Source organism: Microchirus variegatus (genome assembly GCF_963457635.1).
Source record: "Microchirus variegatus genome assembly, chromosome: 19".
NCBI lineage: Eukaryota > Metazoa > Chordata > Actinopteri > Pleuronectiformes > Soleidae > Microchirus > Microchirus variegatus.
The window spans coordinates 23204775-23220478 of NC_139820.1; the positions used below are offsets into that span (position 1 = coordinate 23204775).

The 15704-nt window shown below is 43.5% G+C and overlaps 3 protein-coding genes across 3 annotated transcripts; 2 read left to right on the forward strand and 1 right to left on the reverse strand.

Annotated features, from left to right (window-relative positions):
- Positions 1-529: 529 nt before the first annotated feature.
- tmem216 (transmembrane protein 216) lies at positions 530-2916 on the reverse strand (the record flags this gene model as incomplete). The annotated part of the gene is made up of 6 exons (XM_083906113.1): positions 530-545; positions 651-852; positions 1014-1106; positions 1247-1340; positions 2348-2382; positions 2907-2916. 6 exons carry the CDS (start codon positions 2914-2916, stop codon positions 530-532), a joined length of 450 nt encoding a protein of 149 aa, XP_083762239.1.
- A 356-nt stretch (positions 2917-3272) lies between these two features.
- Positions 3273-7464, forward strand: tmed9 (transmembrane p24 trafficking protein 9). The gene is made up of 5 exons (XM_083905726.1): positions 3273-3440; positions 4618-4718; positions 5444-5569; positions 5777-5923; positions 6145-7464. The coding sequence occupies exons 1-5, from the start codon at positions 3305-3307 to the stop codon at positions 6292-6294; spliced, it is 660 nt and encodes a 219-aa protein (XP_083761852.1). The 5' UTR covers positions 3273-3304; the 3' UTR covers positions 6295-7464.
- A 952-nt stretch (positions 7465-8416) lies between these two features.
- Positions 8417-15305, forward strand: b4galt7 (xylosylprotein beta 1,4-galactosyltransferase, polypeptide 7 (galactosyltransferase I)). The gene is made up of 6 exons (XM_083906484.1): positions 8417-8532; positions 10184-10531; positions 11347-11572; positions 12482-12565; positions 12671-12775; positions 14715-15305. The coding sequence occupies exons 1-6, from the start codon at positions 8480-8482 to the stop codon at positions 14868-14870; spliced, it is 972 nt and encodes a 323-aa protein (XP_083762610.1). The 5' UTR covers positions 8417-8479; the 3' UTR covers positions 14871-15305.
- Positions 15306-15704: the final 399 nt, after the last annotated feature.

The following is a 15704-nucleotide window of genomic DNA, read 5'->3' on the forward strand; positions in this document are numbered from 1 at the left end:
TTGCACCGCTCAGAGCACAGAAGAAGATACAAACACATGAAGAAGAAAAGTCAACATTCTACGCTGTGGCTTGGATCTGAATGACATCACATCCTGTGGCCTTTTTTATTTATTTTTAACGTTTTATTTTTGAAGAAATTGTATCGCACATTTTTAAATAAATATGTTTTGTTGTTTTTATAAATTCTGCCTTTTTGTCACAGTTTAATTATTAAACTAAAAAAGGTCGTAACGTTCTTTTTGCATATTTTGACGTCCGACTTGGCGTGGGGTTTTTTCACGATTGTGGGCGGAGTTACATAAATAAATAAAGAGTTAATAATAACTGCCCACACACAAAATATTACATATCTAATATATATATTATATAAAACACGAAAATAAACTTAAGCCGAGGCTGAATCTTTATAAAAATGTTTTATTCCAACTTGTTTTTGTATTTACACGTCTATAAACATCTGAAATGAACAACAACAAAAAAAACTTTATTTACAAAACAAACAGTCGTCCTCTGCGATGTCCTTCGTCTTCAGTAAACTTTAGATCTACAGGAAACAAAACAAAAACTGTTTCACTGAGATGTTTCCAGATGAGTTAGCTCAGTTACCTCTGAGGCCCCGCCCCCACCCCTGAGGCCCCGCCCCCCTCACCTAGTGAAGGACGATATGGACAGGAGTCCCAGCAGCAGCTCCAGGCCGTAGAAGCAGAGGAGGACGATGCTGAGGATGAACTCCAGCCTCAGCACGAAGGTCTGCAGCAACAGGAAGTAAACGGCCAGCGCCGCACACGGGAGGAGGATAAAGATGGACGCGCACGACGCCAGGGAACGCTCGCACAGGTTCCCCTTCCAACCTGGACACGATGAATAAAAGCTTTGTTTAAAAAGCTGCAGCTCATCAAGTCCTGCAACTGCAAACAGTGTCCACCAGGTGGCACCAGAGCAGCACAAGAGCCAGAGGGAGAGTGTCTGATCAGGAGGTTATTGATCGCTGATCGCTGATCGATGGACTCACCGTAAAAGATCCTGAGCGTCTCCAGAGCGAGGAAGATGATCAGCAGAGCCACGTCCAGAACCAGGTTCTGTGACGGGTACGGCAGCTGGACCCCTGCACACGCACACACACACACACACACACACACACAGGCACATAATCCAGAGAATAAACAGATTAATGACAGATTAATCTCGAGCTGCTGCAGCACAGAGCGAGAGGACGCCGTCCGTCCACGCGAGACACGTCCTCACCTTTATAGATGAACATGAGAATCTCTGCCACGTAAAAAGCAGCAAAGTACCAGGTGTTGAGGAAGAAGAGGAGCTGAAGAGGAGTGGACGACAGCTGAGGAGGACACGGAGTTAAGGACAGAGGACGCTCAGAGACGAGGACAGAGGGCGCTCAGAGACGAGGACAGAGGACACACGGAGACGAGGACAGAGGACGCACAGAGATGAGGACAGAGGACACACAGAGTTAAGGACAGAGGACGCACAGAGAGGAGGACAGAAGCTGAGGAGGACACAGAGATGAGGACAGAGGACGCACAGAGACGAGGACAGAGGACGCTCAGAGACGAGGACAGAGGACACTCAGAGATGAGGACAGAGGACGCACATAGACGAGGACAGATGATGCTCAGAGACGAGGACAGAGGACGCTCAGAGACGAGGACAGGGGACGCTCAGAGACGAGGACAGAGGACGCACATAGACGAGGACACACAGAGACGAGGACAGAGGACGCTCAGAGACGAGGACAGAGGACGCACATAGACGAGGACAGGGGACGCTCAGAGACGAGGACAGAGGACGCACATAGACGAGGACACACAGAGACGAGGACAGAGGACGCTCAGAGACGAGGACAGAGGACGCACAGAGACGAGGACAGAGGACGCACATAGACGAGGACAGAGGACGCTCAGAGACGAGGACAGAGGACGCACATAGACGAGGACAGAGGACGCTCAGAGACTAGGACAGAGGACGCTCAGAGACGAGGACAGATGACGCTCAGAGACGAGGACAGAGGAAAAACGGAGACGAGGACAGAGGACGCTCAGAGACGAGGACAGAGGACGCTCAGAGAGGAGGACAGAGGACAAACGGAGACGAGGACAGAGGACGCTCAGAGATGAGGACAGAGGACGCTCAGAGACGAGGACAGAGGACACACGGAGACGAGGACAGAGGACACTCAGAGACGAGGACAGAGGACACTCAGAGACGAGGACAGAGGACGCTCAGAGACGAGGACAGAAGCTGCAGAGGAGGGGACGACAGCTGGGGAGGACACAGAGTTAAGGACAGAGGACGCTCAGAGACGAGGACAGAAGCTGAGGAGGACACAGAGTTGAGGACAGAGGACGCAGAGTCACAGAAGACTGAGGACAGACAGAGACATGAGTTCAGTGAAGGATACAACTGATTGGTTTCCTGCAAAAAGAAAAACAAAGTGTTTTAAAAGTGGAACACTGACTTATTTTCACATATAACAGCTGATAATAGATGAGAATAGTGAAGCAGTTTTCGTGCGAACAACAATAATAGAGTTTAACAGTAATATTAGCATTAACAGTTATAACAACAGTATTATTAATATCCTGTACGTGTATAAATGTGGTTCGTGTACCTGTTTAAATGATAATAATAATCATTCTTATTATAATAATAATAAGTTACTGATGAGTTACAAAGCCGATCTAATGCTTTAGCTAACGACTAAATGCTAACGGCTAACTGAACCTCTCGCTGACGCCTGTGACGTCACGCTGTTAAACGTTAACCGCGGGCGCGTGGACACGTCGTCGCGTTAACGCTAACGTTAAAGCCACGGTTTTGTTCGTGTTCTCGATCATTGTTATTAAAGTTATTCACTCGTTTAGCACAAAGAAGACGCGTCTCTCACCGGGCGCCATGTCTGATTGCCATGGAAACAGCTTACCGGAAGTGCTGCTTCTTCTCTTCCTTCTTTCCTGGTGGACTCATCCGCCGCGGTGTAGGCTTGCTGCCCCCTACAGGAGAACCTTTCCCCAAAAAAATAAAACATTTATCTGTTAAAACGTGTGACTCGAATCTGTTCTCGTCACGATATTGTGAAATATCTGTCTAAACGCCGAGTTTTGCGGACGTTACGTTGCTTAAAACGGCCAAACGTTTTAAAAACCACAACTCCCAGCATGCTCCTGCTGCGTGGCGCTGATTGGCCACAGTAGGACGATGGGTTACGTGGCATTGCAGTCTGTGCGCCTGCGCAGTGTGTGAGTCCCGATGCTGGCGTCTGTGTGTGAGTGTGTGCGGGTCAGGATGAAGCCGCAGAGTTTAGCGTCGTTTTTCCTTCTCAGCGCGTTTTACAACGTCGCCTCGTCGCTTTATTTTCACATCGGCGAGACGGAGAAGAAATGTTTCATCGAGGAGATTCCCGACGAGACGATGATCATCGGTGAGTGTCCACCGGTGACTGCGGCTCGTGCTAGCGGCGGTTAATGCTAGCCCCGCTGGCTAACTGGAGCTAAAGCTAAAGTCGTGCTCGTGTCTTTAAAAAAAAAAAGTGACAAACAGCGACTCGCGTCCTGCTTTTTATGATATTTACGGCTCATCGCACACATAAGCTGCTATAATACAGGAATACTGTGACACTGTTTGTTAAGTTTGTGTATTTATACTTAAAATGTTGACACTGCGTTAGCATGAAGTTAGTTCCTGTTTGAAGCTAAAGCTCGAGAAAGACGATCAAATTCATGCAAACCGTCTTTAAACTGCTGTAAAACTGCCGTAAAACAATAAATAAGAAGTAAAAACTGTTGACGATGTAAAATACGGGTGTTTAAACTTTATTTAAAGGACTAAGTTTGATAACGTAAACAGTCCCGAGGGCTAATGGTCCTTTCATTCATGTTTTAACATTAACAGTCACACAAATGCACTGTTTTATAACACTTTTATTCACCTGCTCACAAATGTCTTTTTTACATTTTAAATAATCAAAATCTGAGTAAAACATGAACACGTTCTGTAACATCTGGAAGTCAGATAACATGGTAACATTGTGTAATATTATATGTAATAGTATATTAGTAGCAGTAATAGTATATAAGTATATAATATTTACAGGCACATAACTGTTATCAGTTATAGACAAATCTTATTATTAGGTTTAAAACAATGTAACAGGGGCCTCAAACTCACAATGACCCCGGGGCCAGTGAACTTCTGGTCTGGTCAGTGTGTTTAAAATCCATCATGATGTTGCAATTCAAATATATTACACATGATATTGCACATCATTTCAATAGAAACTGTAGTTCATAACCAAAACATAACATATGGAATCAAAATACCATGTAGACCCTTGTAAATAAAACACATTATCTTATATATAATTTAATGTTGAATTTAGGAATGAGATCAATATAACTTTTATTATTATCATCATCATAAAACTATTGTCCATCCGTGGTGGCCAGTGTTGATAATAATTTACATTTTCATCATTTTAAAGTTAGTGTAGGGCCGTGAGCTTGAGACCCCTGTAAGAAGTTGACACATCCCACGATTTATTTATCCACTGATCCACTTATATTATCCAACAAAAATTAAAATTGCAACACAAATTGCAGGAAACTACAGGACTCAGCTGTACGATAAACAGAGGGAGGAGTATCTTCCTGCCACTCAGGGACTGGGCATGTACGTCGAAGTCAGGGATCCCGACGACAAGGTAAGATTTATGATCGATAATCATGTATGTGTTTGTGTGTGGATATGAAGCTACACAGGTCGTTTCTCTGGACTGTAAATACACTCAAGTCAAATATAATCTACTGCTTATAATCTGGATTACATGATCTTAAAATAACTTTCACTTCAGATAAAACCTGCTTTATTTCTTTAAATGTGTTGCAGTCACTTCACTTGGTGTCATCAGATTATTTTGGTGTCTGTGTTCAGATAACTTCACTGGGTGTAATCAGATTATTCTGGAGTCTGTATTCAGATTATTCTGCTGTCATTGATCAGATTATTGTCCTGCAGGTGATCCTGTCTCGTCAGTGTTCAGATTATAATCAGATTATCCTCCCGTAGGTGATTCTGTCTCGTCAGTGTTCAGATTATAATCAGATTATCCTCCTGTATGTGATCCTGTCTCGTCAGTGTTCAGATTATAATCAGATTATCTTCCCATAGGTAATTCTGTCTCGTCGGTGTTCAGATTATAATCAGATTATCCTCCTGTATGTGATTCTGTCTCGTCAGTGTTCAGATTATAATCAGATTATCCTCCCGTAGGTAATCCTGTCTCGTCAGTACGGCTCAGATTATAATCAGATTATCCTCCTGTATGTGATCCTGTCTCGTCAGTGTTCAGATTATATTCAGATTATCCTCCTGTATGTGATTCTGTCTCGTCGGTGTTCAGATTATAATCAGATTATCCTCCCTTAGGTGATCCTGTCTCGTCAGTACGGCTCTGAGGGCAGAGTCACGTTCACGTCTCACACACCAGGAGAACATCAGATCTGTCTGCACTCCAACTCCTCCAAGTTCTCCCTGTTTGCAGGAGGCATGCTGGTGAGCACACACACACACACACAGAACTCTGCCCCCTGGTGGTCAACACGCTGCAGTATTATAATGTTACTGCAGCCTCAAGAGAGGATTTTATCCAAAGTGTCACGACTCTGCAGCATTTTTTTTACCGGTCGTCTGTTTTTAACCACTTCAAATGCACCCGTGTCATTCCACCGCTGACCTGCTGGTGGCGCTGTTGTGTTGCAGAGGGTTCACCTGGACATCCAGGTGGGAGAACACGCCAACAACTATGCCGAGATCGCCGCCAAAGACAAGCTGACGGAGCTGCAGCTGAGGGTGAGGCAGCTGGTGGAGCAGGTGGACCAGATCCAGAAGGAGCAGAACTACCAGAGGGTGAGTGACAGGCGCCTGACTCCGCCCACACACTATGTCACGAGACCAGGAAGCACTTTTCCATCGTTTTGTCAACATAAAAACATAAAAGCCTCAGTTTCTCTTGGTCAACATTAAAAACACAGTCTGGTCAGTGGCTGTTACCATAGTGACAGTGAGGAGTGTTTGTCACTGAGCGCCCCCTGCTGGCTGTCTGTTTGTGTGTGTGTGTTTCCTCTCAGTACCGTGAGGAGCGTTTCCGTCAGACCAGCGAAAGCACGAACCAGCGCGTCCTCTGGTGGTCCATCGTCCAGACGCTCATCCTGGTCGCCATCGGCATCTGGCAGATGAGACATCTGAAGAGCTTCTTTGAGGCCAAGAAACTGGTGTAGAGTGTGTGTGTGTGTGCGTTCTTGTACTTGCGGCATAGTGAGGACCAGTGAGGGGTTTTTAACCAACAAAGTGAGGACATTTTGGCCGGTCCTCACTTTGTTTTCATTGAAATCACTCCCTGGGGTTGTAAACATACCAAAAGCTGTTTTTAACAGAGCTCCTCAATTTGGTACAAAACCTGTTTTCCAGCCCTGGTGTTTCACACACTTTTTGCTCTGGGGCTCCACCTGCAGACATCTTATGGTACTGCACCCAGTAGTTCTTTATAGATGTCATTCATGAAGTAGATATTTGTAATTGTGTTGATTTATAAAGTGGAAATGCTGGTCCTTAGTATGCAGCAAGTACAAGTGTGTGTGTGTGTGTTTAATCTCTACTGATGGATGCAGTAAAAACTCCTGAGGAGTCACGACGCAGACGACATCATCATCATCACAGTGACAGAAAAACATGTGGAGCTATTTATTACACAGCTGTCAATCACGTTTGTTTGTTTGTTGTTTGTTTGTTTGTTTGTTTTGCGTTTCTTTCTTATCCTCGCTGTAAGTTCGTTACTGGCCACTAGAGATGTCGGAAAGAAGAGTCGGGTTTCGTTAATCCGAGTGAGTACTCTGATTATAATCAGATTATTATCATAATTTCTGGGGGTGGGAGAACAGAGATTTTCAAATGTAACAAAGAGTGAATAAAAATCAGTGATGTTTAAAAACGTGTGTTTTTAAAGGAGATAATTTTTATAGCTTGTGCAGGATTAAAACTGATGTTTGGGGGTTTTTTTCAGTGTCACGTGATTTGTCATAATCCTGTTTGGTGAAGGAGGATGTGATGTCACTGTGGTTCTGTTTGTTACTTCCTGTTTTCATTTGAGTGAAGTTTTTTCTTCTTTTTTTCTTTCGTGTCCAAACTGAATGTAAGTTTTCTGTCATTTTCAGTCAAATCCACTTTTTCTGCGTCCACGCTGATTTTAATGACCTTTATTTTGAAAAACGACTTCAGCGGCAGCTTCTGAAGTTTAAAAAAAGATGAGAAGAAAACTCTCTTTCCTCTGGTGGTTTTTGTGTTAAACTGTTTCTGTTTCTAAATCAGCGGTGAAGGTTCATTTTTGTTTTATTTTGAAGAGATTATGTCAATGAAATCTGTCGGAAAAGTTGCACTTGAAATAAAGTTTTGTCACCTTTGAACCCACATGTGTACGTATATTCTGTTCTTTTAAAAAAATAAATAAAACTTGTATACTAATAAATGTGATAAACACATGAATTATAGTTAGATAAGCAGGTTGAGTTATAAAACTACTTTAATGTGTTATTGTCCCTAATAATATGGTCAAGTTAGAGTCTGCAGGTTTATTTTGATATTTTATGATGATTATATTAACCACAATAGTAATTATAATAAGTTGTATTTGTAAACCACCTCTACAAAAAACGTTATAAATTTGAACTTTGCAATTTATAACAAAATATAAAGTAGTGAGACCAAACAATCATATTCATGTTTAATGGTTAATTAATTCATGGTTCTGATGAAACATTAGTGCACTGTCCCTTTAACTGAAAAAATGGGAACCTTATTTACGACAAAAGCGCCGCTGTTCCCTTTCGGACTGTTAATCGGGTCGTACCGTACTACAGTCGGCTTGTGTTCGTGTTATTTTTTCCCTCCTCTTCAGTGTAAAACAGTCGTAAATTGTTCCGGTGTCTCTAGTCCGGTTCTGGTGCGTTCGTGCGGGTTCAGCTGTGAACGGACCGTCGGTGTCTGTCGGTGTCGGTCAATAGAACCAAGTAAAAGCCGAAGATGTCGGAGTGTGAGCCCGGAGCGTCGGTGTGTGTGTGAACCGCTACATGCTACGTGTACGGTAACGGTGAATGTGAGGGGGGGGGGCTGCATGCTAAGCTAACACACGCGAAACCCCGTCAGAGTTTTTCCTGTTTTTAAACATAATCGCATCGAGCAGATGTTCATAGGCTGCGGAACCGAACCGCTCTGTTCGGGGACAATTAGCCGAGATTTACGGCGGCGGTCGGCTCGATCTCCCGACACCATGGAGCTGTGAAAACCAGTGGGATTAACCGCGGGGCTTCGTTTCTCATGCCCCCCGCTCAACAACATCACCTCCGCGGCTGAGTCTCTGCTCGTGTGTCGGTGTCGTGGATCTTAAAAACCCCGGTGTAACCAGTAAAGATGATGTATTCATCGAGAAGAAAACCCGTCCTCTACTTCAAAGAGGAGCGAAGGTGAGTTTGTTTATTCTGTTTATGCTCATTTAAAATAGAAAAGGCAAAATGTTAACCAAATCCGATGTGTTTTTTTGGGGCTTTTTAAAGAAATGAAACTTCTAAAGTTCCTCATGGGAAACAAAAGGAGTGAGTAAGTGTTGTGTCTCCACTCGGAGGTTCTTAAACTGTGATTCGGGGACTTTCGCTTCACGAAAATATACGATTTAATTCCACTGTTGCATAAAAAACACGATGTTCGTGGTCTATTATCAGGTCACCATGAACGTGGAAAATCCTTCATATTTTATGCAATCGACCACCTCGCTTATGGTCCTAATGATTTATTCTCAAGTGCCACAAGGAGGCGCTGCATTTTTCCAACCACTCATTCCAAGATCACTTTAAAGTAAAGATGATTTTTTTTCTGGATTTAATCAGAGGACAATTGAGCCCCTTATCCATCAACACTGAAGGAAAACAACCGCCACAACAACAACAACTCCCATCAGCCAACGCTGCATCACCATGACAACAGAAGATGTCAGTGGTTGCAGCTTTAGTACTTGAAGTCTCTGACTCTATGGAGGACTAAACCTGATATAAGTATACATAAATAAATACAGGAATACATAAATAAATTAATACAGGAATAAATATATAGATGAATAAATGCAGGAATGAATTAATACAGGAATGAATAAATAAATAAATACAGGAATACATAAATGAAATAATAAACGCATGCATACATAAATTAATAAATACTTTTATAAATGTATAAATAAAATAATAAATGCTTTACATTGATTTCTACATTTCTGAGTTTATTTGTTTCTACGTTTGTTTCAACATTTATTCCTGTATTTATTTATTTATTTATTTATGTATTTATTGATTTGTTCATACCTATGTCAGGTTTAGTCCTCCATATGACACAGTTTGGAAACCTGACTTTGACGACCACTAACCCTGAATGCTGTTTGGTTGAGATTAGAAACCACAAACTGCACCAGTCCTTTTTGACTCTGATGGTTTTCACTCCGACTGACAACATGGCTGCAACCAGAGACGAGGAAAAGCAGAGTTTAGCCTCTGAAAAGGGGGATAATTCAGGTTTAGACACCTGGACGTTAAATATAAAATGGCTGCCAAAAAAAGAACTGTTTTAAGCATCTTAACAAAAGACCCTGTGAATAAAATCTACATCATTGTAACTCTACGATATCTTAAGAGCATGTGCACGTCTTTGTCTCACTGCGAGACAGACTTTTGTAAACCACTCACTCTCCCACACCAAAGTCCATAGAGTAAACCAGTGATTTTAACATCACAGCACACAGGAGTTCACAGGAGTTGTTGATCCACTGCTGCCTCCATCACTAACTTACAATGACTGATTTTAGTGAATTCAGCTTTTTGAATATTTAATTTCGACATTCCACAGTGACACAAAGTGACCACACGAGGCAGCAGAGGACCAGCAGCTCCTGTGTCCCCGTGAGCTTAAATCGCTTGTTTTCTCTGTGGGGTTTGGTGTGGGAGAGTGTTGTGTCTCTGCTGGCAGCCATTTTGTTTCCTTTGAGAGGGAGTCTGTGTGTGTGTGTGTCAGGCCTGTTCTCAGCCACAGGGGGCGCTCTCAGCAGTTATGTATGTGTGTGTGTGTTTTCAGGTTCCTGTCTGGTAAATGTACCGTCTATAAGCTCTTTGGACTCTGCATGGTTTTGGTCCTGGTCTCTCTGCTGTGGCTGCAGCTCAGCTGTTCGGGGGACATGTCCTCGTCCATGAGCGAGGACAGACGTCTGTCCCGGCAGCAGCAGCAGCAGGCCCCGCCCCCGCCCTGTCCTCAGGCGTCCACGGTGGACGACGTCTCCTGGGGTCCTCACAAACTGGCCGTGGTCATCCCGTTCAGAGAGCGCTTCGAGGAGCTGCTGGTGTTCGTTCCCTTCATGCACACGTTCCTCAACAAGAAGAAGATCCGCCACAAGATCATCGTCATCAACCAGGTGGACCACTACAGGTCAGCTTTTCAGAGTAAAAGTCTCACTTCCTGTTCCTCCACACACAGGTGGACCACTACAGGTCAGCTTTTCAGAGTAAAAGTCTCACTTCCTGTTCGTCCACACACAGGTGGACCGTTACAGGTCAGCTTTCAAAGTAAAAGTCTCACTTCCTGTTCATCCACACACAGGTGGACCGTTACAGGTCAGCTTTTCAGAGTAAAAGTCTCACTTCCTGTACGTCCACACACAGGTGGACCGTTACAGGTCAGCTTTCAAAGTAAAAAGTCTCACTTCCTGTTCATCCACACACAGGTGGACCGTTACAGGTCAGCTTTTCAGAGTAAAAGTCTCACTTCCTGTTCATCCACATGCAGGTGGACCGTTACAGGTCAGCTTTTCAGAGTAAAAGTCTCACTTCCTCTTCATCCACACACAGGTGGACCACTACAGCTCAGCTTTTCAGAGTAAAAGTCTCACTTCCTCTTCATCCACACACAGGTGGACCGCTACAGGTCAGCTTTTCAGAGTAAAAGTCTCACTTCCTGTTGTCCACACACAGGTGGACCCCTACAGTTCAGCTTTTCAGAGTAAAAGTCTCACTTCCTGTTCGTCCACACACAGGTGGACCGCTACAGGTCAGCTTTTCAGAGTAAAAGTCTCACTTCCTGTTCGTCCACACACGGGTGGACCGCTACAGGTCAGCTTTTCAAAGTAAAAGTCTCACTTCCTGTGCATCCACACACAGGTGGACCGCTACAGGTCAGATTTTCAGAGTAAAAGTCTCACTTCCTGTTCCTCCACACACAAACACAGACGTTTGCTTGTGTTTCAGGTTCAATCGGGCGTCTCTCATTAACGTGGGTTACCTGGAGAGCGGTAACGACACCGACTACCTGGCGATGCACGACGTGGACCTGCTGCCGCTGAACGACGCCCTGGATTACGGTTTCCCCGCGGACGGACCGTTCCACGTGGCCTCGCCCGAGCTGCACCCGCTCTATCACTACAAGACGTACGTGGGGGGAATCCTGCTGCTGACCAAGAGGCACTACCACATGGTACTGAGACTGTTAACCACTATTAGTCATTCATTCATTCACCAACGACGTCTGTTCTAGTAGTGTTATTATTATTATTGTTATAATATATATTATTTAGTGCTGTGCACTAGGTTAACGCACGACCCGTTTCCTGGACGACTGACTGGAAAAAGACGCGAATGACGTCATGTTTACGTGCCGCGACACGGGAGTCCAGGCACCCTTTACCAGTTAGCTCCGTTAGCTGGACCTGGAGCGGTCTGTTTATTAAAGGGAAAAGAGCAGCGCTAACAAACAACGTTAGCATACCTGTTTACTGCGTATGTGTGCGTCTGTTTTTAAAGTTTACCGTTACTTTAGAGACTCAGTTTAACAATCGGGGAGTCACGTAAACGCATCTTTTTCCGCTCAGTCGTCATGGAAACATGTCGACTCGTTAACGTTTGACAGCACTAATATTATTATTTTAGTCTGTCACATTCACATTCAGTGTGGTTACACCTTGTACCAGTAGAGGGCGCACATCAGTCAAACAAGTGTTAATTTCACTTCTGTCTTTTAAAAAAATATATATTTTTCTGTGATTTTTCAGCTTCTTAAATGTGAATATTTTCCGCTCTCTTTGCTCCATAGAAACAAAGAAGTCACTCAAACTGAATCATTTCCAGAGTTTGACAAACACCGATCAATATTTTCTGACATTGTATGAACCAAACAAGTCGATTAATCCAGAGGAAATAATGGACAGATTATAAACAAGAGTTACTACACAGAATACAGAGAATATCGCTGTTAGTTGAAGAAATAATCCATAACCTGCTGGATACTGTTTGTGATGTAGTGATGTGTAGTCTCCACCAGATGGAGCTGTTTGATAAGGTTTGTCAGGCTCTCTCTCTCACACGTGTTTGTTTGTGTGTTTCACAGTGTAATGGGATGTCAAACAGGTTCTGGGGCTGGGGCCGAGAAGACGACGAGTTCTACAGACGACTGAGGAAAGCTGAGCTGCAGGTGATTTAAATCTGTAAATGACTCGATAATGATAAACATTCAGAGGTCAAACATTGAAGCCTGAAGCTGTTTCTTCTTCTTCTTCTTCTTCTTCTGTTTCTGCAGCTCTTCAGACCCAGTGGAATCACCACGGGTTATAAAACCTTCCTGCACATCCACGACCCGGCCTGGAGGAAAAGAGACCAGAAGAGAGTCGCCGCTCAGAAACAGGTACAGACGGGAGGTTAAAGGTCGAGCCGTGGCCTCCAGGGGGCGCTGTAATAAAGTCTATAAAGTGAAATAAACAAAAGGGTTATCCGCAGGCCTTAAAATGTCTTAAATTCTCCTAAAATCACACAAAAGGTCTTAAATACAATTTTGAAAGGTCTTAAAAATCTATTAACGTTACTTTTATTTAAAAGGTGCATAAACTTCAGTCTCGTGTTGAAATGTTTCTATTTTTAAGGATGCAATAACAATAACCGCAACACAGAACTAAAGTAGTCCACCTGTGTTCCCCGGTGACAATTTATCCAGCAACACTAGCTAGCATGCTGTGCGCACGCCGCGGTGCGTTTCAGCTTAGCTTAGCATAACAGCGGAGAAAAATTAATGAAAACCCACAGATTATTTTCCTTCATGTCTTTTGTACTTTTTTGCCAGTATGGATTTGAAATGAACATTTTATTCATTATGGTCTTAAAAAAGTCTTAAAAAGTCTTACATTTGACTGAGACCCTGATTAATAAATATGGCAGAGCATCATAGAGGAGGGAAAAAAAAATATTTAACTTGAAGAAACGGAATCAACCTGAGAGCAGAGAGTGAGAAGTGAAGAGTGTGTCAAACATGAATAAATCTGATAGAAATGATCTGTAAATGAACGTTTGAACATGAGCCATAGGAAGGTGTGACAGGAGGTGATGATGAAACCACTTTCAGACGAGAGGAAAATGTCCACACTCTTCTTAAAGGGACGGTTCACCAAGGAAAAACTGCTTTCACACACTTAAAGGTCCTTAAAGGCGCCATATGTAAGAATGTGGCCAAAAACAGTTACTACATTCGAATTCAAAATGCCGAGCCAAAACATGATTTCAAAACATAAACATGATTTAAAGTCTGCAAATGATTTATTTTATGCAAATATTTAGTCTGTACTGTTGTTGTTGGTGAGTTCAGTTTGTTATGAACATTATTCCTGAGTCTCTGTGACATATTAGGAGGATTTTATGACCAGTTGATTTAGATTTATTACATAATGCACCTTTAAAGCGTGACATTATTATTATTATATTTATAAATGAAGGCGACGCAGTTTCAACAAAACACCTGGAAGAGAAACATTCAGCTGCACATATAACTACGTTTTTACGCACTGTACCTTTATTTGAAAGACTGAAATCAATCAAATCTACGTCAGTTTAAGTCTACGACGTCTTTAAGATCACGTTCACGTCTTTATTTCACTGTTAGACAGACTTTAACAACAGGAAAATGAAGTTTGTAAACCACAGTGAGTGACTTTGGTGTGGGAGAGTGAGTGACTTTGGTGTGGGAGAGTGAGTGACTTTGGTGTGGAAGTGTGAGTGACTTTGGTGTGGGAGAGTGAGTGACTTTGGTGTGGGAGAGTGAGTGACTTTGGTGTGGGAGAGTGAGTGACTTTGGTGAGAGTGAGTGAGTGACTTTGGTGTGGGAGAGTGAGTGACTTTGGTGTGAGAGTGAGTGACTTTGGTGTGGGAGAGCGAGTGACTTTGGTGTGGGAGAGTGAGTGACTTTGGTGTGGGAGAGTGAGTGACTTCGGTGTGGGAGAGTGAGTGACTTTGGTGTGAGGAGAGTGAGTGACTTTGGTGTGTGAGAGTGAGTGACTTTGGTGTGGGAGAGTGAGTGACTTTGGTGTGAGGAGAGTGAGTGACTTTGGTGTGAGGAGAGTGAGTGACTTTGGTGTGAGAGAGTGAGTGACTTTGGTGTGGGAGAGTGAGTGACTTTGGTGTGAGAGAGTGAGTGGTTTACAAACTTCAGTTTCCTGTTGTAAAAGTGGTCTCTGTGACACTTTGTAAAACTTCTGATGCTTTAAAAACACATTAAAAATCCAGATTTATGCCCCGCCCCCAAACCCCGCCTCCGCCCCTGCTCCTCCTCCCCCCTCCGCCCCTCCCCCCCCCTGCAGGAGCAGTTTAAAGTGGACCCAGAGGGGGGGCTGACCAACCTGCGTTACCAGGTGGAGTCCAGACAGGAAGTGACCATCAGCGGCGCTCCGTGCACCATCATCAACACCAAACTGGAGTGTGAGCAGGAGCTCACGCCCTGGTGTCTGCTGGGATAGATCCTGGTGTCGGGATTATGTCGGGATTATGTTTGGAGTGAACCAAACGTCCACAGATGAGTGCACGGGTTACACCTTTAAATACTCTGACGTGAACCCTAACCCCCCCGTGGATGAGATGAACTGACGGTGGATTAAAACCTTCAGATTATGAATAATCTGACGAAACTTTAACCTGGAGCGTCTGTTACCGTGGAGACAGAAACACTTTGGTACCTGCTGACGTAATGTGAACGCAAACTTAACGTCTCTTATTTTTTATTATTATTATCATTATTATTATTATTATTATTATTATTATTGTTATTATTGACTTACTTTAATCTGGGATTGTGCAAATGGAGCAGAGATTACGAGACCAGAAAACCAACGTCCTGAAACACTGAAACGTCGTGCTTTTAAATTTAAACACTTTTACGTTTCCCGACGATTTAAACCCTGATGTTTTTAATACTAAAGAAAGAATGACATGATTTTCTCTTTATGTTGAATTTGCCAAAGAAACTTTGGATTAATGTGATTAAAGCTGCTCAGATGATTTAATCTGGTCCACATTTACAAACAGAGCTGTGTCTGTCATGTGCTGCTCTGACTCCAGGGGGCGACAGAGCAGACGTCTTTTCACTGTTCACTATTTATGAGTGTGTGTGTGTTTACATGAAGCAGGTGAGAGGGTGAGACTGAGGAGATGAGAGGGTGAGACTGTCCTCTCATCTCCTCATCCTGTCACCCTCTGTCACAGTAGTGGGTCAGACTCAGAGACAAAGACCGAGATGGGGGTGAATCTTCATCCCCTCACCATCTCATCCTCTCTTCTTCATCCCCTCACCATCT

What these genes read in the sequence shown, in the direction of transcription:
- tmed9 (XM_083905726.1), top strand. Translation starts at nt 3,305, where the DNA reads ATGAAGCCGCAGAGTTTAGCGTCGTTTTTCCTTCTCAGCGCGTTTTAC. An exon ending in CGACGAGACGATGATCATCG is followed by an intron (nt 3,441 to 4,617) that starts GTGAGTGTCCAC and finishes CACAAATTGCAG; the next exon opens with GAAACTACAGGACTCAGCTG. An exon ending in AGGAGCAGAACTACCAGAGG is followed by an intron (nt 5,924 to 6,144) that starts GTGAGTGACAGG and finishes GTTTCCTCTCAG; the next exon opens with TACCGTGAGGAGCGTTTCCG.
- b4galt7 (XM_083906484.1), top strand. Translation starts at nt 8,480, where the DNA reads ATGATGTATTCATCGAGAAGAAAACCCGTCCTCTACTTCAAAGAGGAG. An exon ending in TACTTCAAAGAGGAGCGAAG is followed by an intron (nt 8,533 to 10,183) that starts GTGAGTTTGTTT and finishes GTGTGTTTTCAG; the next exon opens with GTTCCTGTCTGGTAAATGTA. An exon ending in GAGTCGCCGCTCAGAAACAG is followed by an intron (nt 12,776 to 14,714) that starts GTACAGACGGGA and finishes CCCCCCCTGCAG; the next exon opens with GAGCAGTTTAAAGTGGACCC.